Below are 24,764 nucleotides of genomic sequence, written 5' to 3'. Positions count from 1 at the left end.
TAATAATAATAATAATAATAATGCACTACTCTTGTTTAAAAAGAAAACTGTTTAAAGTAACAGAAATGTTACATATCTGGGGTGCCCAGACTTTTGCATGCCACTGCGCAACACCGTATGTAGTAAATAATACACAATATGTAACAAGACCACACTCAACTCCAGAGTGTATCTAACAGTGAGATGGGTGAGAGAGGCTTACTGGAAGGTAAAGAGTGCAGCAGCACCAGCAGGTTGGCCAGAACCAGAGACTCTGCTATGTTACTGACACATTCCTGGTTCGATGTGACCGTGTTCACAACCTGGAACCGAAACACTCATTAATGGCAATGATAACAGCAAATGAAACTGTGAAAGGGTATCACTTCCTGAAGATGAACTGAACCGTGGACAAACTGAACACAACACGCCGACTGAGAAATGCTCTCATGAGTTTAGTTCCAGGCCAAACATCACACACTTGATATAGTGAATCAGTCAATGAGCGTCTACACTCTGAAATGACGTATTATATAGAGCAGAACTGGGCAACTCTGGCATGACACAGTGTAAACAGCCTCATCAAATGTTTGCAAAGTTTTGCAAGCAAACTAAGGATGTAATGCAATCACATGCCCTGCTTTTGGGTTAGCGTATCTATATCTGTTTTTAGATCTGCCTCAGAAGTGAGTGAGGAAACTTGCAGTTTGTTGGTAAGGCGACATTTCATTAGGCCTGTATGATGTAAGAACAACAAACTGTGACATAAAACATGAAGATTTATATTATATATTATATAGTAATATTATACATTCTTATATTAATATATTATTAACATCTATTTCTTATATGTATTCATTAGAGTCTCCAGTACAGATGTGCTGCACTGTAAATGATTTTACTTAGAGAGAACCTCTGACGGCCAGGTGCATCTGATTGCTTTACTGATCTGGTAGCCTTTTGGATCCATTTGTTAGTCAGCTCTATCAGTATATTTACTGAGATCGTGTAATACAGATCAGACAGAAAGAAGAAAACCAGGCAGGAGAGGAAGATTTAGTAAACTATGGAGATGCAGCTACAGGCACATGAGTAACTGTGTTGTTTAAAACACAAGTAAGTTGTTTCTTAGTGATAAATCGCAACCTATAAGTAAAAAACTAAGTGACTCCTAATCGGATCTGTATCTGTGTAGAGTGTATTATCTGTTCATTCAGAATAATATATTCTTATCAGACTACATTCTTAATGCATAGAGATAATAAGAAATTTGTGTGTGCTGTAGTGTGCTGAAAAGCATGTACCTCCAGGGCTAACTGTTGGACCTTTCCAGCTCCATGGACTCTAAGTAGGGAAAATAGTAGTTTGAAGTGGCCGATGCACTCTGTCTCAGAGCCTGCACAACAATAAAACACAAAAGAGATGCTTGCTTGTACTTTCATGTAGACATTTCAGGGTAAAAAAGCATTTTAATAAATAAATAACCTCCATTCAGAGTCTGGCCTAGTTTAGGACCAAACAAGCTAGTCAGACAGGGTTACTTTTTAAGATTCTAATGTTAATTAAAATATATTGATCTCCTCTTTGTAATTCTTCTACAGTTGCAAGAAAAGGTAAGTGAACCATTTGAAATTACCTGGATTGCTGCACTAATCACTAATTAAATGTGGTGTTGTCATTATTTGTGTAATTTATCCAAAGAACATTTGTAGACAGTTTGTCTAACCATGCATTAATGTACTTAGGTCTTAAGCAATGTTCATGAATCTCAAAAGCTTGTTTTCTGGGGTTTTCTGAAAGTTGTTTGCACTAGGCATGGTTCACACTCATCTTTAGTAACCAGGCTTTTGTGCCTTTGTGTAAAAGGCAAATCACCTGTGAAACAAACACTTCCAATATCATCTCCCTAGAGACACAGAGGTTCACTTACTTTTTCTAGCCTGCACTGTGGATGTTCGCTTTTTTGCTATTTGACTTTTTCACACAATCAGATCACATTTTATTAGTAATCAAATCAGAAATCCAGATAATTCCAGACTGGTCACTTTTTCTAGCAACTGTAAAAAGAAATTACTGTGTATGGGCGACGGTCTGTGTTACCTGGGTTGTTCTTGATAACGTTGCGCAGTGCCTCCAGGGCCATCTCGGCCCAGCGCAGTCTCTGAGCATGTTGCTGAGACTCCACTTTATTTGTTTGGGTCATGGCCAGCAATGTGTGCAGGTACTGGGCCTGAGATCCCACATAATCCAAGAGACTTGCTGCAAAGGACTTTGGATACTGATGGAGAGGAAGACGGAGAGTCATGAAAGCATGAAAGTCCTTCTTAATTATCAGCAGGTACTGCATTATTTAATACATGGAAATAAACACAGCAGAGCAGAATCATGAATGACACCAGTGTAGTGCAATGCTCTGTGTGTATGTATTAATGTTTATTTTAATATTAGTGTTTTACAGTGCAAATAAACACCTATTATCCTTAAGGTGTAAGAGTTTGTTGGCAGTTTCTCACCTCCAGAGGAAAGGCAGGCTGCTCATTGTAAACACGGACAAAAATCTCCCCTACAATCAGCTCTTTGCCATGCTCACTAAACACAAACTCGGCACCAAAGCTTCGGTCACATTCACCCTGTAGAGACAGACGGATGAACAAAGAGAAAGATGATCCGATAGAGCTGACAAAAAAAAGACAGAAAAGACCTTTGAGGAATGGAGATATTAGGCCTATCAGCTGAGGAAATCCTTCATAAACTCATTCTTACCTTCTTGACGTTGCTTTCTTGCTGTGCCTCCAGGAACTCTACGAGTTCAGCCCTGGTTCCGTTGTTCCAGATAAGATACGGGTTCTCAGAGTTGCTGTTCAACAACTTCAACACCTACGAACAGAAGAGATACAAATCATAAGTTCATGCTACATATGTCAATATATATATATATATATATATTGACATAATTAACATCATGGCATCATTCTGTATTCCTCACGCCCATAGCTTCACTCGTCTTTGCTTTTCATGTAATTACTGAATACAAATTCTAGGATATAATAAATGTCCCATATGCTAAATAATTTTCAAATTCTGCTGCTCCAACGCACCTCTAATTTAGTTGAACATTAAACAAGATCACTTATACCAGATGCAGTTAATTAACCATTAGACAGACATATCAAAAACCTGACATGTGCTGCTTTAGTTAAGAATAGGAGGCACAAGACTGGCATTGCTAATAAACACTGGACGAATCTCAGTTACATCCTAAAAGGTAATCTGTCCAGTGATCGGAACTGGTTGGCATTGTCTCTTTTGCTTTGTTCGTTTGATCTCTTTGCTCCCAGATTGCCTTTTCGTGTCGTGTGGCTCAACTCGGGACATGTGTTTGACTGTGCCTTCTGACTGGTCCAGACAACTAGTGTGACGCTAAAGAAAAAAGTTGCAGCTGTCTGGGGCATTTCAGTCTGCGTTTTTAGGTTACCTGTCTAATGTCAGATTAATGTTCTTATTGAGGTCCTTTGTTGCCTTTTTGATTAATGTAAATCCAGAGAGCTAGTTACTATGTACAACTAATAGATGTAAACTTTCTAATAACATTAATTAATACTAAAATGTTACCAAAGTGTGAAGGGCCAGGTCGCAGTTATTATGAGCCCTTTAGGGAGTCAGGAATGATGTATTGTATTTTATTTTGGGTGGAGGGAAGGGCGCTTGTTTTTTTTTTATTATTATTATTATTATTATTAATTTGGCCTTGGTGTGCCCATGTAACTTTGCACAGCCAAGTTTTGTTTTCATAGACTAAAATAAGTCAAATCCTGTTCTACACCACAAAGAATTTCTGGGGTGTGTATTTACAAAGATCCAAGTCTAGTTAACGTTTCTGTTCAGTTATAAACTTCAGCATAAACATCCAAAAATGTCTTAACAGATCTACTGCAGCTGGGGTACGAAATCGTGTTTTTCATAGATATTGTTTTCATCAATGTTTTTGCCAAACTACTGCATTAAAAGCTGTCTTATAACTTGCCTGACTCAGTGGTGGAGGCATGAAAATCTCTGAATATTCTTCAGGGCCACGGACAAAACACCTGGCCAATACATTATGAAAGGCTCTCACATGCTTGCTGGAGAACAACCTCCATGATCTACTGCACACCTGGAGTTATTGCACATCTTTTCACGATCTCCCTAGCTGTCACTAACTACTACTGTTACCGTGCCTGACAAGAACAGAGCAGAAGGCCCTAAATCAGTTACAGCCAAACTGCACTCACTTAGCCAAAAAACACTAACCATATCTGAAACATCAGTGGGCTTTGTCTGCTCTGGAGCTAGATGTTGTGTGGTGTATACTCTGCTTTATCTTATCCTGCTCCCTTCCCTTTCTCACCTCTGCTGGTGAACTGGAACCTAGCTTACGGGCAATGTAAGGGGTCAGCATAGCTGCCAAACTCTTCCTAATGGTGGGGTTCTCCGGAGGGGGTCCCACATTCTCTCCTCCGTTTGTCTCAGCTACAGACCCCTCTTCTGGTGTGCTGGCCGTGCAGCTGTAGCCTCCAAGACGGCCCAGTGCCACCAGACTCAGCTTGGCCAGGCTGTTGGCCACCTCCTGCTGGTTGGTCTCCTGGCTGGTCTGCACGCCGCTCTCCTCCAGCGTGTAGTCGTAGTTGAAGAGGTTGACCAGCAGGTGCCAGAGAACACCAGCGTGGTAAAGATGGGTCTGAAGGAAGAAATCAACTGCGAAGGAGCTAACACACTGCACAGCCAGGGAGGCCGGACGTGGAAGAACCTAGGAAGCAGAAAGAAGGAGAGTCTGTTATTACGTTCCTTTCTTTTATTTACAGGCAAATAAAGAAGAAGTAAAGAAATGTCTCAGGATATGAATGGATCCAGCATAATGGCTACCTTGCCATAGTAGAGTATGTGACAAACATCTCTGATGATGTTCGGAAGCTCGATGATTTTCTCTCTGCATTCCTCAAACTGAGCCGCTACGCTGTAGCACTTACAGATGTGCCCGCACACCTACAAACCAACAAACATCGTCACACAAACACTTTGTATCTCCGAAACGACATAGAAGGAAGGAACCAACCAATTTATTTATTGGTTTTGGAGCATTTCTATTGATCCATTTACCATGAAATTATATTATCATTAATAACAAAGCTAGTTCTTAATAAAGTCAAAAAGGGAAAATGCCAAAAATGTAGATACAAGGAAAAAGGTGCATTCTGCTCATTTAATAATAATGTTAACAGAAAAACTGCATGTTTTTAACTCTTACCTGTACTGCCATGTCGTCTGGTTTGCTGGAGGCCGTAAGGACAGCTACACAGCGGGACAACGCCTCCAGCAGCACCTGAGATAGACAATAAAAGACACACTAGTTGGCTTTACACTAGATGCTGAAACACTGCTGTGAGGATTTAATTGCATTCAGCCACAAAAACTTAAGAGAGGTCAGGTACTGATGTTGGAGAGATTAGTTTTGGATCTCAAAAACTCTCCAACGAATCATAAATGTATTCAGAGAATGCAGTTCCACTGCTCCACAGCCCAGTGCTGGGGGGCTTTGTACCCCTCTAACTGACACTTGGCATTGAACACAGAGACTCCACTTTACAGACTCATATGCAGCTGCTTCAGAGCATCCTATTCTTTTGTCAAAGCAAAAGAATGCCAGAAATGCCAATGTCTATGTCTATGGAGATCATACAAACTGTGTGTGCTCAAATAAACTGTGATCTTGTTTCAGAAATGGCTGCACCTTTAAGTTAGCTTTAATCACCTTAAAGCCGAATTCACAGATAAGGAGAAGTGTCTACAAACATCTGGACATAGTATAAAACAAATGGAAGTAATGCTTATTTTGGATGCTGACATCTATATTGACACAAAGACTTTAAAAGAAAAGATCCCATTTCAATTGTGGGGTTCTCCAAGAAAAAGTCTATTTGTGCTGATTGTGCTCAGACCTCAATGCCGCTCTCCCGCCGAAGCTCCTCTGCGTTTAGGGCAGAGCAGTTGACCGTGTGAAAGGCCAGCTCAGACGCCGCCGGCAGCAGCGGAGACGTCTTGGAGAAGAGCTGCTCGTCGCCCGTCTCCATGGTGATGGTTTTAATCAGCATGGGGTAGCCGGCATACTTATACGGCTCCAGTTCTGAGAAGACATGGAGAGGGCAGACACTCAATCTCACTTTCAACTGAAGTATTTCCACTCAAGGAGCTCTGGGGAACTAAACGCTGCTTATCTTAGATGAGCCCATGAAAAAGCCTTTCTGCCAAATGCGCTAATAATTACCCACTGGTCATTTCCATAGAAATAGCCTTATTCACATCCAGACAGCATGATATATTTTGCACACTTTCGCTCAGAAAAAAAGACCACTATCAATACAGAACTCTCCCTCAATGACAACACGGTGCATATATTATATTAACTGTTCCAGTGAAGCAGCAATATGTCTGTGTGTCCAAGTGGGGAGTGGTTCTTGGTTCTGCAGGCAGACCTTGTCTGTGTCGGTTGAAGAGGATGCTCTGGGTCTTAAGGATGAGGATGATGTTTTCAGGGTCCGGCCCGTCCACGATCCGTGCTGATTTAGTGCACAGGAACTCATACGCCTTGTTTACCTTCTCAAACATGTCCTGTACACAGAAACACACACATACAGAGTCTACACCCACAGGACATAATTCTGCCTTTCACTGAGTGTTAAATGTTAAAACTACTACTGATAAACCAAGTTTGAGTAAAAAAAAAAAATCAAGGGGTTTTACAAAGAACACTAAAGCTAAGATAGTTTTCAGAATAAAAAATGACTAGCATAATGAAATACACACATTATCAGAACATAGACACATCATGGACCTACCCTGCCATCTGGGTTTTTGTCTGGATGGTATTTCTGAGCCAGTCTAAAATACGCTTTCCTAATTTTACTCTCCTCATGCCTGTTGATGAAAAAGGCACACACTTACTCTTACTTACATACACATATACACCTATATATACACACACCTATATATATATATATATATATATATATATATATATATATATATATATATATATATATATATATATACACACCTATATATATATATATATATATATATATATATATATATATATATATATATATATATATATAAATAAAAGGTGTGTGTGTGTAGTCACAGTTACAGAAAACAGTCTGAAAGAAGAGAGGATACTTACTGGCCCTGCCCGATAGGAAGGTTCAGCACTTCATATGCATCGTCAACAGACATTGAAGGAGGCTTTTTCTCCACCTCCCTCTTCCAGGCTTCCAGAGTGTCTTTCAACAGCTTAACCTGCAGAGGGCAGCATGTACACGTTGTAATCAATTAAGTTATATATTAAATATGAATATCTGGTAAGTAATTTACATAATTCAAGACTTAATTTCAGCAGCACAACTGTGTTCTACACTATGACACATTTGAAATCAGCAAAATCCTTCAGAAAGAATAGCAACTGCTACAGGAACATGTTAAAAGGTATGTTAGTTTTATGTTTTCCACATGGCCCCTAAAGATAAAAGAACAGATAATTAAGAAACCACATGTGTGGGAGCATTTAATATTATCAGACAATAAAAAAAGCTGGTATTTATGAAGAGAACAGGTTGTGTGTATTCTCAAATATGGATGCACAGTGTTGCTTGGTGGGATACATTACCTACACGTTATGTTTGTTTCACCTATTAGCATCAAATCTTCTACAACTGCTACTAGAACAACCACTTATTTTAACTAAAAGTAATTTTTTTTTTTTTTTTTTTTTACTAATATTAGTAATGTATTAGTAACTAATATGTTTACATATTCTAAGAAATGTATATTCCTGCTTTAGGATGGTGTTGATGACTGGCATTTGAGTACTTACTAGTAAGATCAAAAATGTAAACATTTAAAGCCTGTAAAAGTTTTTCTTAGTTTTATTTCTGATTGTTCACCTCAATTACACACAATACATGCACAGCCAGTCAGTTCCGAACTGCTGCCGTAGCAACATCACTAAGCAGCAGCCAGCAGACACCAGTGTCGCCAGCACTGCACTCGAGTGATGTGGGGAGAAAGCGTCCCCCACATCTACCCACCCTGGAGATAGCAAGGCCAATTGTGCTCTCTCTGGCCCCGGCTGGTAACGACTCACAGCTTGACCGGGATTTGATCCACAACTGACAGCGTCTTTTTTAACTGGACATTGTGTCAAAATGGTAAATGGTCCAACAGAAATGGTCCAAAAAGATTTGAAATTAAATCCTTTTAAATGGTTTTCTATTGAAAGCTCCTCTACGTTAATATATTAAAGTGTTTGAATTTTGTTTACAATGTAAAAGAATGTAAATGAATGTTTTTTGTAAATGAAAAACAAAGTACATTCCACCTGAAATGTTGACACAGTGTCAAAGGCAAACTGTGTAAAAAAGACTGAATCCACAAAGTTTACTTATGAAAGACATGATTATAGAGTACAGGTACAGCATGTGTTTGTGTGCACAACTATGAGGTGCGTATGTGTTCTTACAGGGTCCCGTATAGGCCAGTTGGGGAAGCGGTTGGAGTCACAGAGGTGGCGGAGGTAGTAGATGTTGCAGAAGAGCTCACTGTCCAGCTGAGGGAAGCTGACCACAGGAATGGGGCAGTACTGATAAAGAGCCCGAGTGTTACTTTGCAGCCGAGGAGTGAAGTCTGCCAAGTGAGCAGCGATCTTCTCTATCATCATGCGCCTACAGGCAAACACACACCGGCACAAACACTTTAATTAAGTGTGCTTTCACCAAGAGTCGGACTAAGACGAGAATCGATCCAGGAAACTCCAAGCCTCGTCTTAGAAACTAATCAAAGAAGAGGACCAACAAGTGCAAACACAAACAACCAACATCAATGACAAAGCAGAAGAGAAAGCTGAGAATCCACTGAAGGAAACAGTAAGAAAAGTCCAGCAAGGACAACATTGCAGAAGTGCCTGTACCTCATCTCACTGCTCCAGATGGCCTCAGGAGTGTCAAACTCCCCCAGGAAGATTTCAGAGAAACGCTCGGCTTCATAATTCTCCAGGTAACACACCATCGCCTCCGGCAACACCGGCCCCAACACACTCCTCTGAACAATGTCCTGACCTTTAGCCTATCTCACACACACACACACACACACACACACACCAAATCAAACTTTTAATGTGTTTTTACAAAAACGTTCACAAAGCAGGTTTCTCACCAAATCCAATTTTTAAAGGCTTTTAAATGTGACCTAAATTCAAAATGCATCTGACCGGTTCACACTCCTAAACTGATGCTTCATGTGACGTTTTGCTTTTATCGTTGGCAGAATCATAGGAGCTATCAGGAACTATTGGCTGACAGCTGTGCTACTTGTTACCGAGAATGCATTTGAGCTTGCTGTAAAAAAATTTAAAAAAATTTAACGCTGAGCTGTTGAATGAGTCCTTTTTCCTGTTTTAACAGAAACATCATCCCAAATATTAAAGAGGTCCGTTACCTGACTATCTCGCCACTGAAAACCATTTTCCCTTCTCTTTAGCAAATGTCAAGTTGGACTGATGCTATAGTGGCAGAAGTTCTGATCTGGCTGTTCTGACGGTGTAGTATTGCTGTGTATCGGAAATGTATCAGACTCCAATACCACATTTGAAAGTGGCCCAAATTGAATTAGCAAACGCCATTCAGTGCATTTATACTAATTTGTTCATGGATATAAATGAACAAAACAAATCAAGACTCTTTTCTTCACAAAGATCTACATGTTCCACCATGAACTTCCTATATGTGAAATGCTAAAAGTATTTACTAACTATTAACTAACTATTAACCTCAGCTAATCTCAACTGCCACAAAATAATGCTAGGTATGATTACTCCCAACATGGGGAACAAATACATGTGTGATTTTAGAGTCCAAAAGTGGGTTAAAACAACTAGGGTTAAACAATTACGCTCCCAGCATGCCTTTTATAAACAAAAGGGTCAAAGTCATTACAGGGAACATTCCTGTCTGCTTCACTCGAGGTGAATGGATGACTATAGGAATGCAGGGGGAATGGTTTATTTGAATTACTGTTAAGTAATTAAGCAATTTATAGAAAACCTTTCTGATGTGCCAAGACCTTAAGAGCTCCCCCATTAAGTGTGAAATGTAGACCAGCTGAGGGGAGGCGCACACGCTCCTCTCCTCCAGACCAATAAAGAAGAGCCACCTCTACCAAGCTCTAATTAAACGGACGGTCACCATGAAGAAACTGTACCTCCTCTGATTTGAAGGCCTGCTTCAGGTGAGTGTACTTCAGGAACCTGGAGAAAACAGAGAAATTATTTATTCAAATGTTTCATTTTTGACCGCTAAATACCACACTAGCTCAACACTACACGAGTGGTGCCACCACCGGATGTTTCTGTTCTGGATAATGTACACTACTATCAATGAATAGTAAAAAAAAAAAATTAAATCTCTATTACTATACAATAACTAATGATCATTTATACAAAATTCAGCCTGTGTTTTATATATATATATATATATATATATATATATAGATAGATAGATAGATAGATATGTGTGTGTGTGTGTGTGTGTGTGTGTGTGTGTGTTACCTTGCTACTGGGAGCACATTGGAGCCTGTGTACATCATGATGAAGAAGAAGACTCCAGTGAGGTAGAGACGCTGCAGGTTGGGGTTGTCCTGCATCACCAGGTACAACACGTTGGCCACTTTCTCCACCAGGATGGGGTCAAAGGTCAGCAGCAGCTAAACACACATACACGTCATAAACATTAATGCCACACAGCATCAAAAGTTCAGAATTAACTCGCTCTGAAGAAATCCGATCACAAGAAACACATTCTATTTATAATGGTATGAAATGTGGAAGAGATTCTTCAGGCTTGGTTGTGGCAGGAATAAAAACATACAAATGATACCTGACTGGAGATTTAATGGACAATTTCCCGTTTAAAACACCAATAAATAAATGAAATAAAACAACTTACCTGAACAATGTGGGGTAGGGAGGTGTTGTCACTGATTAGCCTCTTCACTTTGGGTAATGGTCTGATGATGGCATTGTCCTGGTCCCTAAACACACAGACAGACTTAGTATGTGAGGACAAGACTAAAAAAATAATAACCTAGCCCTCTATGATTGGCAATGTTTCAGAAAATAAATGAAAAGAAATAATGAATAAAGACTAAGAAAACTTTGTGAAACTCAGAAAAGATGTGTATGACCCACCTGCTGGGGAAGTAGGAACACATGGTGATGAGCATGTTCAGAATAAGTGTGGCCAGGTCTGTCTCGTTCATGACTGCCTGCCCGCTGGCCAGAAGGCACCACTTCAGCTGTGGGATGGCCTGCAGGGGGCGCCAACCGTCCATTCCCTGAGCCCAGCAACGTGTCTTGGCCGTCAGGGTCCCTGAGCTCCAAAACTCCTGCATCTAATTGACCAATCAAGGAGATTTATATGTCACTTATCTTTTTAGAACCTTTAATGACTTCAAGGAGACATACTACATACAGCCACATTACTAAACTCTAGATTTGCTCCATTTCACAGCAAATCCTTAAAGTGAAGCATTAAGAAACCCAGAGGTAGAAAATGCTGAAGCACATGAAACCTAGTTTCACTCATTTAACCTCAGCATTCTTCATCTCAGCAAGACTGTGGTAGTTTCATGCTCAAATAAGGTCAATCGTTGAAAAGAAATAGGCCACAATAAACCCAATGTCATTTTACTACAGGACGTTTATCAGTGTTAAGATTCGCAGGGGATAAGAAAGCTCTGCATAAATGAGATGAGACTAGCTACTTGATTTGCGCACTGCAGTCACCTCCATAAAAAATTAAACACCTCAGTGTCACTCCTGGACTGAAAATAGTCCACCAATCAGAAATATCCAGCCAACAGCATCCTGTGACCACTGATAAAGTATTAGAGGATGATAATCAACCAATCTTATAACCATAGTAATAATGAAATTTCAGTTAAATAATTCACAGGTACTTGTTTGTAACATGTATGCAGGCGCCTTCATACTTAAAAACGTGAAAAACTCCTTTTCCACAGGACATGATGGAATGTTTACCCCCATGTCAATTAGCACGAGATTAATATAACCTGAGGTTTTCTCTATGGCTCATTTTACGGAAGGTAAAAGGTGCCTGAACCTTCACTGATCTGAGAGCATGCAGTCTGTAAAAATGACTGACATGGCGCTTTGGAACAGGACTAAAATCACTGAGAAACTCTGTTAGTAATTACATTACCTCACCTCCCCATGTAAAACTTCTGAAAAGGGCTTTCATTGTCTTTCGGAATCAGTCGTCACAACATCTGGGCTATTTTTTTTGACTCATGGTGTATAATGGAATAAACAAACTTCATCCTTACCTCCTCAAAACTGAAAGGTCCTCTCCTCTCCTTATCAGCGTTCCCAAAGTACCACTCTTTCTCGCTCTCTCTTTTCATGTCTGGAGCTGCCTCTAACACATTACTCTGAAAAACACACACAGAGATATGGAGACACACAAAACCAAATGAAGAGAGAGATTATGCGACAGAATACCAAAAAGAGCCAGCTGAGTGTCTGTTACCTTTGGGCAGAGCAGTGGATCATAAACGAAACAATACAATGCATGCACATGAACACACAAGCACCAGCAGCAGCAAACTCTACACACACTTACCTGTAGGGGAACAGTAGCTCTACTGGTGTGGAGGTGGGCTAATGTAAGCAGGTCCACTAGGATACGTACGCCATTGGAGTCCATTATATCCTTTACATTTTTCTGTCAGAGGGTAGAATAGAGGGTAGAAGAATAAGAGCATTCAGAACAGCTACCACACCTATTAGGGTCTTAAAGCTCTTGTTCATATTTAGTTATAACTACTAATTATGATTATCAATACAAGAATATTACTCACACACCACTCGTGGCTGAATATGACACATGATCTGGCTAATAACTAATAAACACAGACGTCTGCTAAGGTTTGGACACTCTGGGAGATGATTTGTCAAAGGCGATGTAGAAAGATGAAATGCTCTCCAAAAGTGTACACTTTTAGAGGCACAAGGGAAAGAAGCACCATGCAAAGGTCTGGGCATCCCAAGAAATCTTTACCAAGGTCTCAGACATTAATTAACTTTTAGGGTCATGGGTCATTGTTAGGAAAGGTCAATGACTGACTCCTCAAACCTTCTCTAACCAGCTAACCCCTCTCCTTCTCTAACCAGCTAATCCCTCTCCTTCTCTAACCAGCTGTCTAAAACTGACAAGTAAACAGTGCCTACAAAGCAAGAGGAAGCTAAAAGAAGATAGCAAATCATTCTGAGGTAACCATTTATTTGACTGCATTGAACCTTCGGGGAGATTTAGCAGACTCTGGAGAGGCGGTAAACGTTTCTACTCTGTAGTAAAACCTGCACATATATGACATTAATGGAAGAGTCATCAGAAACAATGTGCAAGAGTTCAGCTCTCTCAAAGGCTAGAGTCAACACTTCAGAGATTTATTACTGTGCTTGTTTTGAAGACTGCTGTAAAAAGAAATGGGATGTATTAACAGCACCAGCTGAAATAACCCCAGACTTCCAGAGGAAGAAAAAATGTGTTGTCCTTTTTATTCACATGACAAATATGACACATTTGATGACACACAACAGAGCAGATGACACATATACACTGGGACAAATATCCTACACAGTGGAATCAGTGTCTACTGGCATGTGCTGCACTAACTGGTACAGCTTGTGTGTAGTGATGTGTGTGCTTGAATAACAGCAGATGGTGAGTGGGCACAATGGGACTCACCTTGTTTAGAATGAGTTTGTTAAGAAAAAGGATGAGCCTGTCTCTTTCCAATTTGTCTGTACACTGGAGATGAGACAAAAAGCCAAACAGTTTCACATTTAAACAACAGCTGTTTTTTAATGCATGAAATATCCCTCCCAGCTTTGTACCTACATTAAGTATTTAAACTCCACATTTTATGCAGAAAGTAATTGAGTTGTCAGTTTAAAAGGTACCTCCATGCACATTATTATTACCATTATTATTAGTATTATTATTACTATTATTATTATTATTTACTACTACTACTACTACTACTACTACTGGAGCAAGATAAAATGAACAAATGTTTTTGTTTCTGCTACAGATGAAACATAACAATTCTAACTTATTTTTTAATAAGAAACTAATCCAGAAGTGCAAAGAGTGCTACTAACAGAAGCGTAAACCAATCTTTGACAGTGACAATGACAGAAGAAGTACCGACCCGGTCCAACATTCCCACAATGTATTTGGTGTCTGTGAAGGGGCCGATCTCTTCGCAGCACTTCCCGTAGACTATTGTCAGGGCCTGCAGGCACAAGCACTTCATCGCAACCTTGGGTGTTAGTAGGAAACGGTGGTACAGCTCATTAAAAAACTCGTACCTGAAAAGGTAAAGGAGACAGATAGACAGGTTGGAAGGAATAAAGTGAAGAGAAAATTTAGAAGTAGTCAAAACATTAATGCACAAAACACTTAAATTGCTATTTAAAAAAAAGATATAGATATAAAATCTTATGATGAATTTGCTTTAATAGTAACTGAAAAAAAAGTAAGTGAGGTGTGTGTGTGAGGATTCGTACGATCTCTTGATGGCTCCAGACTCATCATTCTCATCCTCCTCCAGCAGCAGGCGAAGATAATAATCCCCAATCTTAATTTCATCCGAAAGGCACTCGTACTTCACCTATACACATGCATACAAATATAAACACACACTCATATCATCCTAGACACACACACAACATGCTCTTCCTGAAACCGTAACTGTATCCAGCAAGAAGTCAAAAAGTACCACTCCTTAAATGTTTACATCTGATCTCAGAACGTTTTGATTACCTCAAACTCTTGGTGATTCCAGGAGATGACACTGGCACTGCCAAGCTCTCGGTCCACGCTGAACGAGCGCATTTCTCCTTCTAGAGCATCTCGCAGCTCCTCCCGAGTCTTCAGGTTCCAGATTAGGTTAGAACGTGCATGATCCAACTGAAATCTGGAAAAAGAGCTCCATCATCCCTGCTTCAGGCAAATCACTCAAATCCAGTGGGGTGAGCGGGGTCAATATGTAAATATGAGTGTTAGCACTTTTCGTTCCCTCTACTTTAAGCACTGCTCAAACCTAAACTCTGCAAAGGCCCAATGGTAAGAAAACAAAATGATGGAGATGAGCTGATACAATGCACTCGTAACTTACAGTAAACATTGTAGCTCACTATATGAGATCACTGTGGACCAAAATGCATTGAAAATCTTGTTACTAAGCAACAGACAGATGAACAAAATGGAGCTGAGACACTGAATGCTGTGAACTTTACATATTTTCCCCAAGTCATTCTTTAATGACAGCCTTGTGTTTCTAAGCAAATAAAGGCCAAAGACCATTAACAGTGCAATGCCTTACTACCTTCAATTCAGAAAATGTTGCAACCCATTTAGATTGGACACAGGGACGGTGTTAGGGCTGTTAGTCTTGCCATTTTTTAGATGAATGTAGAAATCTTCTAAAGTCAGTGGAGAAGCAGAAACAGAAAGAATACATACTTGTAGTAGAAGAGCTCCCAGTTGGCCTCAATCTTAATCCGCTGTCTTCTCTTCCTCAGGATGACCGGCTTTTGGTTCGGGTTCTGCAAACACACACTCAGACATTTGAACCAAGGTTCACACCAGTTACATTATAGTTAATAGACAAAATAGCTTTTCTTTCATGAGAGTCAATGATAAGTTTCTTGTTATGTTTTTTTAAAAAAGAACAACAGGCATTACAAACACTTTGAAAATGACTACACAGAAAATAAATGAGATGAAAATGACAGAAATAAAATCAAGCTGTGTGTATGGCTACTTCAAAAGAGGGTTATCCTGATCCCAATAACAGTCACTTCCATAAATAATAAGACCACCAAAACACCACCACAAATCATGTGAATCTATGGATGTAGTGGTAATGATTTTAAAAGACAAACACAAAAACATACATATGAATCCAATCACAACACACAGACTTCACTCAAATACCCTGTGATGCTTAAAAAAAAAAAAAAAAGAAAGAAAGAAATGACTGCCCCCAGAATGGGAACCCAACAAAGCATGGTAAATGAATCCTAATGTAGAACAGTGAGTGGGGAGGGCCCAAGAGAGTTGGAAGCACCCCAGTGGTTAGTTCAACTTACCAGGTTATTCCTGTCCTGCTGCATTGATTGACAGCAGAAAACCACAATAAGGGGCAGGGGTCGTGGATGGGGCAGAAATAACAGAGAGATTATTCGTCCTCAGATCAGCCAATTACAGCGGTAAAATGTTACAAATATAAAGATTTCTGTAAATCAACTGCAGCACTTTTACTTTCTGATTTAAGTGGCTTCTTTGTGGCAAGTGCATGACAGGGCAGTCGGATTAGAAGCTTGAAAGAGAAGAGAAATCAAGGCCTTTCTGATTTATATTTTAACATTTGTAATGTGACACACAGTGCCTTCATACTGGTACAGAAGCTTTAAATAACAACTCGATTTTTGTTTAACAATTACATACCTCAGTTACATTACTGTTCAAAAGCGCGGAATCAATGTTTATATGTACATATAATAAAATAGTTGGAATCAAGTTATGTGCAAATTATATGTTATGAGTGGTTAAGGTAAATAACGTGATGAAAATGGTTATTAAATTATATAGCAGAATCTAAATTATATAATGTATTTTCATTTTAAAATCCATGCAATACTGAATACATTATCTAGGAAAATCATTTGGTTTCTACCTTCTATAACATTCAAATCTACACTATAACTATAAAGGTTTGTGAACCCCCCTCCCCCCCCCCCCAGATCCTAGGAAGGCTTTCCAGTAGATTAATCTTACTAAATCTTACTGCTGTTAAGATTTGACGCCATTCTGCCACAGGAGCATAAGGAGCACTGAAGTGATGAATTGATGCTGAATGATTAGTTCTGGATCACAAATGTCAGTCCAGCTCATGCCAAAGTATTGGATGAATCTCCATCACTCCAGAAAACCCAGCTTCACTGCACCACTGCTCCACACAGCTCAATGCTGGGAGGCTTATATCCCCTAGATCTGTGAAGATTATACAAGCTGTGTGTGCAATCTCAGCAACAGTTGCACTTTAATTCAGCTAAACTCACTAATAAGCAGAGGTGTCCACAAACATTTAGTATACAGTAAAATGTACAGTAATACAATGCACAAGTCATTACTGTATATAAAATTACTAATTTAATAAAGGATTTTGAACAGTAGTGTAAATCATTTGACAACAGGCTGGAATTTTACAAATGAGTCTCAAAAGACACAATGACTCCGTTTACACCTGTTCACTTTGAGGCCAGTATCTGGGTTGTATTTTGATGAGATTTTAGCCACATGCATTTACACTTGGTAGAAAAATGAGTCTTTGGTGAGCCGGAATGAAATCTGATTGCTGTGTGGGATAGAATATGTAAATTGGCTCATTGCGCTACAATCATTACTGGTGTTTGGGATGTTTGGGTTCTGTGTCTTGGCCTACTCCAGATATAATCTTGATATTTAAGATGCATGAACTGACCAGGTGTAAACAGGGTCAATTCCAAATCCTTTAATTAAGGATGCATAACTGAAGTAAAGTAAAATAGGCACAGTGAATGTCTGACGAGGGTTGCAGAGACAACCTCCGTTCATTAAACGATTGATGACAATTATTCAGTTACAGCTTGATCAAGAAAAGTGTGAAGAGTGTGTCTGCGCATGCACTGGCTATTACTGATGCAGCCAAACCAACACAAAGTCAGAGATTTTTCAAGAATACAGAAAAACAACAGGGCTTCCAGCTACCCATCCCAAATTAATGAGTGAATGCAGTGTGTAGTGAATGCAGTGTGTAGTGAATGCAACGCTGTAGCAGTGGGAGAACAATGCAACAGAACCAGACAACTGCCCTTGGAAATATGCGATTGCGTCGGCGATCCAGCAAGAGAAGCTAAATGAAGAAAGGCTGTCAAACTAAACATTGGAACAATGCAAGACTACAAACAAATGAAAACCAAAAAGAGAAACTAAAATCATGACAGGGAAAAAAAACACAACCGGCAGAGCAGGAACAGCTGCAGTCAGCATCGTCAAAGAAGTTCAACAGCCTGCTGGCCACCAAAACTTGGTGCAATACTAACAAACACCAGCAACAAGAAGAGCAACATTTCAATTGGGCCTGGTTTCAAGTACCAGCTTCTACAAATTCATTTTTGAGTGGTCTTAGTTTTGCTTATCAGTGTACATATTAAGTGCAGAAGTAAAAGGCATACATAGCCAGGGCACACCTAAATTACTTTAAGAAATCATTGTGAATAATAACGCTGTGGTGCAAATATGATGCATTATGATGTTAGGTGAACATAACCTACGCAGCCTCACATTATGGTGGAAAAAAAAAGACTTCTGCCTGGATAGCTATTCATTTGAGTGAGTGGAAGTGTGTAAGACTGGACACTACCATTCATCAGTGTCAACCTGTACCCAAATAAACCTCAGGAACTACATACATACTACAGTGTGAACATTGGTATGTCTCTAGAACATGCTCCCCTATTCTGAATGATTATTGTGACCAACAGTTTGAGAGTTTTGGGGTTTACTACTCTTAATAAATGGCGAGTAGTGTGAAAAAACAGCTACAGCTAGAACAAGAGAACTGAAACCAGGCCCCAGCAGATAGATCTCCGCTGATCCCGAAATCCAAGAAATTGCAGAAGCAATGGATGAAGCTGAACAGCCAAAGCCAAAGAAAGCTCACCTCCTTCTGTGCAATGCCCATCTTATCTCTCCAATGCATGAGCACCAGATCAGCCTTCTCTTTGGCAAACTTTTCCACCTCCTTGGCAGCCTTTCCTGCTATTCGCTGCCACTCTGGCACCTTGTTCCGCCCAAACTGGTCCTGCACAGAGAAATGAACACCGGATTATTGAGTTTTGAGACAAGCAATTACTCATCATGAATTAATAACAATAAAATGAAAGAAAAGAGTAAGTTACTGAGGCAATCTTTAGGTTGTCACGAATGTGCATCCTGTCCACATCTTTCTCTGGCACAGGGTCAGAACTGTCCAGATACGCCAGAAGACCAGTTGGCTGGGGGGGGGAGATGCATGTCAAGCATGAACATTACCTTACAGTGGCCTACATCAACAGATCACATTTCTGTACTGACCAGCACACAGACACACACACACACAAAAAAAGCTTCCTCTCAAGGACCCACATTCAGCAAAAAAAAAAAAGATGGAAGTCAACAAAATTGATGTAAAAAAAAAAAATAATAAATATATATATATATATATATATATATATATATATATATATATATATATATACACATACATATTTCATATGATTTTTTTTTTCAATCTTGGGAGCTCACTATACCACTTATTGAATAGTCTAGTGGATACACCACTGGGATTTGATTCCCCACCAACACAATATACCACAAGGATTTCAGCACCATAAAAGAAACTTTGGATTCATTTTACCTGCAGTGTAAAAATATCCATAAGGTCATAGACAAAATCCCAGATCAATTTATACTTTAGAATAAAGTTGTAGTTGCTGTGAACTCTCACCAGTATTCTTTTGAGCAGGTTCATGGCAACAGGGTTTTCCGCTATCCACAAACCCACAAGGTGACGACTCAGCTGTCTACAACAACAGAACAGTAGCATACCTGATTCAGCTCATTAAGTTATTAAGAAGCCTTCCACTAACTTAGGCACTAAGCACAATTTTCTCCAGAATTCTAGTGTCTTTTAGTGTCTCCCTACTAGACATTTACATACGCTTAACTTGGCTGAAGTAACCAAATATCAGACAGGGACATAGATTTGGGTCAGGATACAGGTATGTCGCCACGTGTGGGTGAGTTTTCACCTGTTGGTAAGCATCCTCTGGTCAGAGCTGACTGTGAACATCGAGGTGTGAAGATGTCTGGGTAAGGCACCTTCACTCAGCGCCAAATCCTGCATCTTAGTGGCTATTTCCTTATCACCCTCCTAAACACATGAACATATCGTTAAACAAATGCACTATAAAGTATGGTTTTAAAAGGCTAAATGTAGACGAACTATTATCATCTACAGGTTTATTGTAATAAGACCTGCCATATAACTGAGAAGTGTCTTGGTGTGGTGCTTTTATTATATAACATTCTAATAAGCGGGCTTAATGAAAGCAGAATCTCACCTCAATAATAGCCTTCATTACGAGGCCTGCCCCCTTTACTATAGCCATGGAGGGATGCTGAGTCAGACAAGCACAAAGAAAAATGATAGCACCACACACAGGAAATACATAATTCATACAAACATCTTTACAAAAGAACTAGGAATATGAATACTGAATAAATCTCCCTTCTTTGTTCTGAATCTTACCTGAAAGAGTTTGAAGAGTGTCCTTCCATTGGAGGCCACCATTTCCAGCAGCATGTCAAACTGCTGACCTTCAGTGGTTTCACTGTAGGGTGCGCAGAGGGCAAACGTCAAAAAGTCCAGAAGAGCACTGATGACTAAAGCACCTGTACCATGCTCCTGGAAAGTGAGCAAGCAAGAAAAAGAAAGGGAAAGGAAAGACAAAAAGAGAGATCATTGTAGATTTAGCACATATCAGAGTTTTCCCTGGTCATTAAGCAGTCATTGGACCATCTAACAATTTTCCTGACAGTAACAGTAGCATAGTTTTAATGTAACATTGCATTTCGCTTAACTAATTCACATCACGTCCACCAAAAGCATACCACATTACTGATGAATTTTTCCAGAAGGTTCTCCAGAAACTTCTTGGAGGAAAGCAGCGATGCCTTGTTCAGCTGCTCCTGTCTCAAGTCGTAGTCATCGTGCATTGGCTGCAACCGAAACACACAAATAGATGTAAACTGGGCAGGAATAATGCAGCGTGCATTAAGGGCTGTAGCCCTGGGTCCAGCCTACCAGACAGTCTAAAGAATAGCTAGCAGGATCTAGTTTGCTACAGCACATAAAACTCTCCCAATTGAGGTAGTGGAATCAAAATACCAGCTTTTGTGTGGAGACCCCATCCACAAATATACGAAAATATAAAAAAAATGAAAGGTTTTGTTTGCACTTTGGCCTCCCGTCCACAGGAAAAAGCTGGTTTTGGTCAATAAAACACATGCATGTTTCTGGCTGAATCTCAAATACCTTCTACCTCCCTGTATAGTGAACTATGCAAGTCATAAAACGGCATCGTCTACATGCCGATTGCATTTCGACATATGAATAAATATAAACACTGTTCTTAACATATAATGCTTTGCTTACATTTAGTACCCATCATTTTGTGACTTGTTTAGTACACTACATAGGGAGTATTGTGCAGTTTGGGATTAAACATCTGTGTTGTCTTCCTTCTTCGTAGGGTTTTGATACCCCATACAGTGCTACCATGCTCATGCTCATGCAAGTGTTTCTGTGTGGATGGAGGGAGAAAAAAAAAACCTGAGGAGAGGGAAATCTCAGTTTAAAAAAATTACGACATACGCGTGGACAGGGCTTAAAATGTTGACATGGCTCGCTGAATCGATAAACAAAAGATTGGATAGCTTAATTTATGCTGCTTGGATTAGCTTTAGCTTGCTACTTAGATTTCACTTACTAGGTTTCTCTGAATAAACGCTGTGGTCATGTATTGAGTATTAGAAAATTCTTCATGGGGGATACTACAGATGTATATTATTCGCCCACAAGACCAAGATTAGCCTAACTTGGGGAGGTTTTTGTAGCTTTTCGACAAAAAGAAAGGGGATATCAAGAAACCAGACATGGAAAACTAGCTTTACATTGTCCATGACTTCTATGCTAAGAATTACATTAACACATACACTAATCTGAACAACACTGTTCCCACATGAAATGAAAGAAATATCTTAAATCCCACTTCAACCCGACAGCATCACTCAGAACTAGCTCCCCTTAGTCTATCTTAGCCAATTAACATTTTAGCTATTCTTAACCTTAGTACTTTTGTTAACTTATATCCCTTGGAAACTATTAATGTGATTAATGTGTAACTAAGTTGAAATGTGGGTTCCACTTTATATTAAGTGTAAATTATATGTAGAGTAGCTGTATATTACACTAGAGAGTCACTAACAGCTGGAACAAATTTCTTGTGTGTGAACATACTTGGCCAATAAATCTGATTCTACTCAAATACAAGTACCCTCATGCTATTAGGCAACACAAACACACTTACATAAGCATTTATATTTCCATGAGTCAAAACTAAACAGTAATTTGAGACACTTACTATGCGTTTGGTAGGGGTTACAAAAAAGAAGTAGGTCAGGGCCCCCACAATGATACAGTCCTATATAGTGGCTTTTTTGGCATGAACATGAACTACTTTGCAGATTACACAACTGCACTTTCGAAAAGACTACATGCTATTAGACAATGGCAACCTGAGAATAGTGTGGGTGCTTAAACTTGGTTAATGACTTACACACATAAGGGCACAGAGCATGTCTATAGCAGCATGTGTTACTCCATTATTGTTCCTCTTCAGTGCTTTTACGGTCTTAACACCCAGCTTCTCCCTGAACCTGAAAAACACAGAAATACATATTTTTCAATACACATCTCTTTAGAAATTAAACACACAAATTATATTAAAAAAAAAATCATATTTAATAAATAAAATAAAATAATTAAAAAAAAGAAAAGCCTAACACAAAATACTGCATGTTGGGGCTGATATTAGTATGGAGTTTTGGAGTTGTACACAAAAGATCCACTGACGGTGTTAATGTCTGAACAGGACCAAATCCAGTACAGACACAATAGACCCCTCATACATCTCAGTGACCCCACAGAGGAAGAGAGAGTCAAGGATATATGAGAAAGAAGAGACAGCAAACAGAGAAAGAGAGAGAGCGCGCGAGAGAGACAGATAAATGATTAATACAGAAGGCAGAAAAGCAAGAGAAGGTAAGAAAAAAATATATTTTTTAACATACTAAAAACACAAAAAAGACGCAGGAGATGCAGGAGGAAATGATGAGCTAATAAGCATGAGGACAATAAAAGACAGGCAGACAGCTTGGAGATGCGAGGAGAGGGATACACTGAGATATATGCACTCATAGTTACGTTTTTTGTTCAGGTCCTGCCACTTGAACAGACCTTAGGAGGACAGAGCAGCTTTATTATCAACACAGACTGAACACGAGAGCAGCAGCACAGATAGAGCAACGTCAGGGACGTGGAGAGAGATGGGCGGAGAAGAAGGAACAAAACAGTGAAAAAGGAAAAGAAATGAGGACAAGACACAGCAGCAGAAACAACTAAACCAGAGGACTCGTCCTTGAGGGTTTACATACCCTATATGGAGAACAGTTTTGGGACACCTACACATTTGACCTACAGGAGCTTTTATGACAGCCCAGTCTAAATCCATAGGCCTTAATTTGGAGTTGGTCCCAACTCTGCAGCTCTAACAGCAGGATTGGAGCTCTGCAGTTCTTGAGCATTGGTGACTTTTATGCACTATGAGCCGCAGCACTCAGCAAGACCGGTCTGCAAATTCTGTGGTCTGCCACTTCATGGTTGAGTTGCTGTGGTTCCTACTTCCACTTTTCAGTAATATCACTTATAGTTGATGGTGGAAAATCTAAGAGGGAAGGAATTTCACCGACCGACTTCTTTTTGCAGTGGTGGCTCCTATTACAGCACCATGCTGGAATTCAGTGAGCTCTCTAGAACCACCTTTCTTATTCTTTCACTAACGTGTCGAGGCAGATTGCAGGGCTAGGTGCTTGATTTTATACATCAGTAGCAATGGGACTAAACAAAGTCTGACCTGAATTCAATGATTAAGAGGTATGTCCCAATACTTTTGTCTATATAGTGTAGATAATGCATCAGGAAACTGTCTATTGTGATTTGAAGCAGAGTTTCTGCCAGTTAACACTCTCTCTTCCATCGAGTAGTATGTGTTAAACAAACACAGATGCTCATCTGGTATCAAACCCAATTCCACATGCCATCATCGTAAATTACTGATACATCTGCCCTCCTAAGCGTCAACACTGGTCCTGAACAGGAGACTTTTTGTAAAGGGTTGATAAAGGGACATTTCTAATTTGCATAATACAGCTGAAGAGGGGTGCATAAAGTCATTCTGAGTGGTTTGATGCAGAATATGGCGTTGACGGCTACCTAACCAGCTCAGATTTCCTTTATAATGGTGGTAATAGGAACTGGATGTCATTAAGCACACAGAGCAAATATAGCAATTTTGTCTACTATCCAAAATGACTTGAGAGCTTTTGTATATTGATAAAGCTGATGATGGTAAAAATAGTGATAAATCAGTGATACTGATAAATAATACCTCTCTGCCTTGCAGTTCTTTAAAAATAATAAAATCAGGTAATGCATTCAATCAATGTTTGATGTAATAACTGTCTGTGAGGGAGTTTTAAGAGGTACTAAATGCTTCAGACATCATCTTTCCACCACCACCAATTTAAATTTTAGGTTTCTCTACAGGCCTGTGAACAGTTTATAGTTAAACCTGCGAGCATAAACCAGTAAGTATGGCGTGCGCAAACGCATAGACAAAGAGCGACGGAGAAAGAGAGGAAAGCCAAGACCCTCTATAAGAATTACCCATAATAACTGTGAATTAC

The 24,764-nt window shown here is 39.6% G+C and overlaps 1 protein-coding gene across 6 annotated transcripts in view; it reads right to left on the bottom strand.

The window, feature by feature from the left end:
* The window catches only part of LOC140565302 (dnaJ homolog subfamily C member 13), a 70,617-nt gene that overhangs the window by 9,939 nt on the left and 35,914 nt on the right, over positions 1–24,764 (bottom strand). For 3 of the 6 annotated variants that reach the window (XM_072691161.1, XM_072691194.1, XM_072691169.1), the window contains exons 13-47: positions 23,224–23,256; positions 22,577–22,676; positions 20,850–20,957; positions 20,488–20,643; positions 20,300–20,356; positions 19,988–20,109; positions 19,684–19,759; positions 19,097–19,192; positions 18,859–18,999; positions 16,244–16,261; positions 15,615–15,697; positions 14,913–15,066; positions 14,657–14,760; positions 14,299–14,458; positions 13,833–13,895; positions 12,705–12,806; positions 12,409–12,513; positions 11,252–11,454; positions 11,010–11,094; positions 10,613–10,767; positions 10,267–10,312; positions 8,978–9,132; positions 8,531–8,732; positions 7,196–7,311; positions 6,852–6,930; positions 6,489–6,624; positions 5,955–6,139; positions 5,264–5,338; positions 4,882–5,001; positions 4,367–4,765; positions 2,743–2,856; positions 2,493–2,609; positions 2,080–2,257; positions 1,284–1,375; positions 203–302 (exon numbers count right to left, since the gene is read on the bottom strand). In XM_072691161.1, the coding sequence (XP_072547262.1) occupies positions 203–302; positions 1,284–1,375; positions 2,080–2,257; positions 2,493–2,609; positions 2,743–2,856; positions 4,367–4,765; positions 4,882–5,001; positions 5,264–5,338; positions 5,955–6,139; positions 6,489–6,624; positions 6,852–6,930; positions 7,196–7,311; positions 8,531–8,732; positions 8,978–9,132; positions 10,267–10,312; positions 10,613–10,767; positions 11,010–11,094; positions 11,252–11,454; positions 12,409–12,513; positions 12,705–12,806; positions 13,833–13,895; positions 14,299–14,458; positions 14,657–14,760; positions 14,913–15,066; positions 15,615–15,697; positions 16,244–16,261; positions 18,859–18,999; positions 19,097–19,192; positions 19,684–19,759; positions 19,988–20,109; positions 20,300–20,356; positions 20,488–20,643; positions 20,850–20,957; positions 22,577–22,676; positions 23,224–23,256 (4,235 nt within the window). The remainder of the gene's footprint in view (positions 1–202; positions 303–1,283; positions 1,376–2,079; positions 2,258–2,492; positions 2,610–2,742; positions 2,857–4,366; positions 4,766–4,881; positions 5,002–5,263; positions 5,339–5,954; positions 6,140–6,488; positions 6,625–6,851; positions 6,931–7,195; positions 7,312–8,530; positions 8,733–8,977; positions 9,133–10,266; positions 10,313–10,612; positions 10,768–11,009; positions 11,095–11,251; positions 11,455–12,408; positions 12,514–12,704; positions 12,807–13,832; positions 13,896–14,298; positions 14,459–14,656; positions 14,761–14,912; positions 15,067–15,614; positions 15,698–16,243; positions 16,262–18,858; positions 19,000–19,096; positions 19,193–19,683; positions 19,760–19,987; positions 20,110–20,299; positions 20,357–20,487; positions 20,644–20,849; positions 20,958–22,576; positions 22,677–23,223; positions 23,257–24,764) is intronic. The other 3 variants (XM_072691178.1, XM_072691186.1, XM_072691202.1) reach the window with 3 other exon arrangements.

Source organism: Salminus brasiliensis, chromosome 1 (genome assembly GCF_030463535.1).
Source record: "Salminus brasiliensis chromosome 1, fSalBra1.hap2, whole genome shotgun sequence".
NCBI classification, from domain to species: Eukaryota; Metazoa; Chordata; class Actinopteri; order Characiformes; family Bryconidae; genus Salminus; species Salminus brasiliensis.
This window is presented reverse-complemented; position numbering and strand designations above follow the sequence as displayed.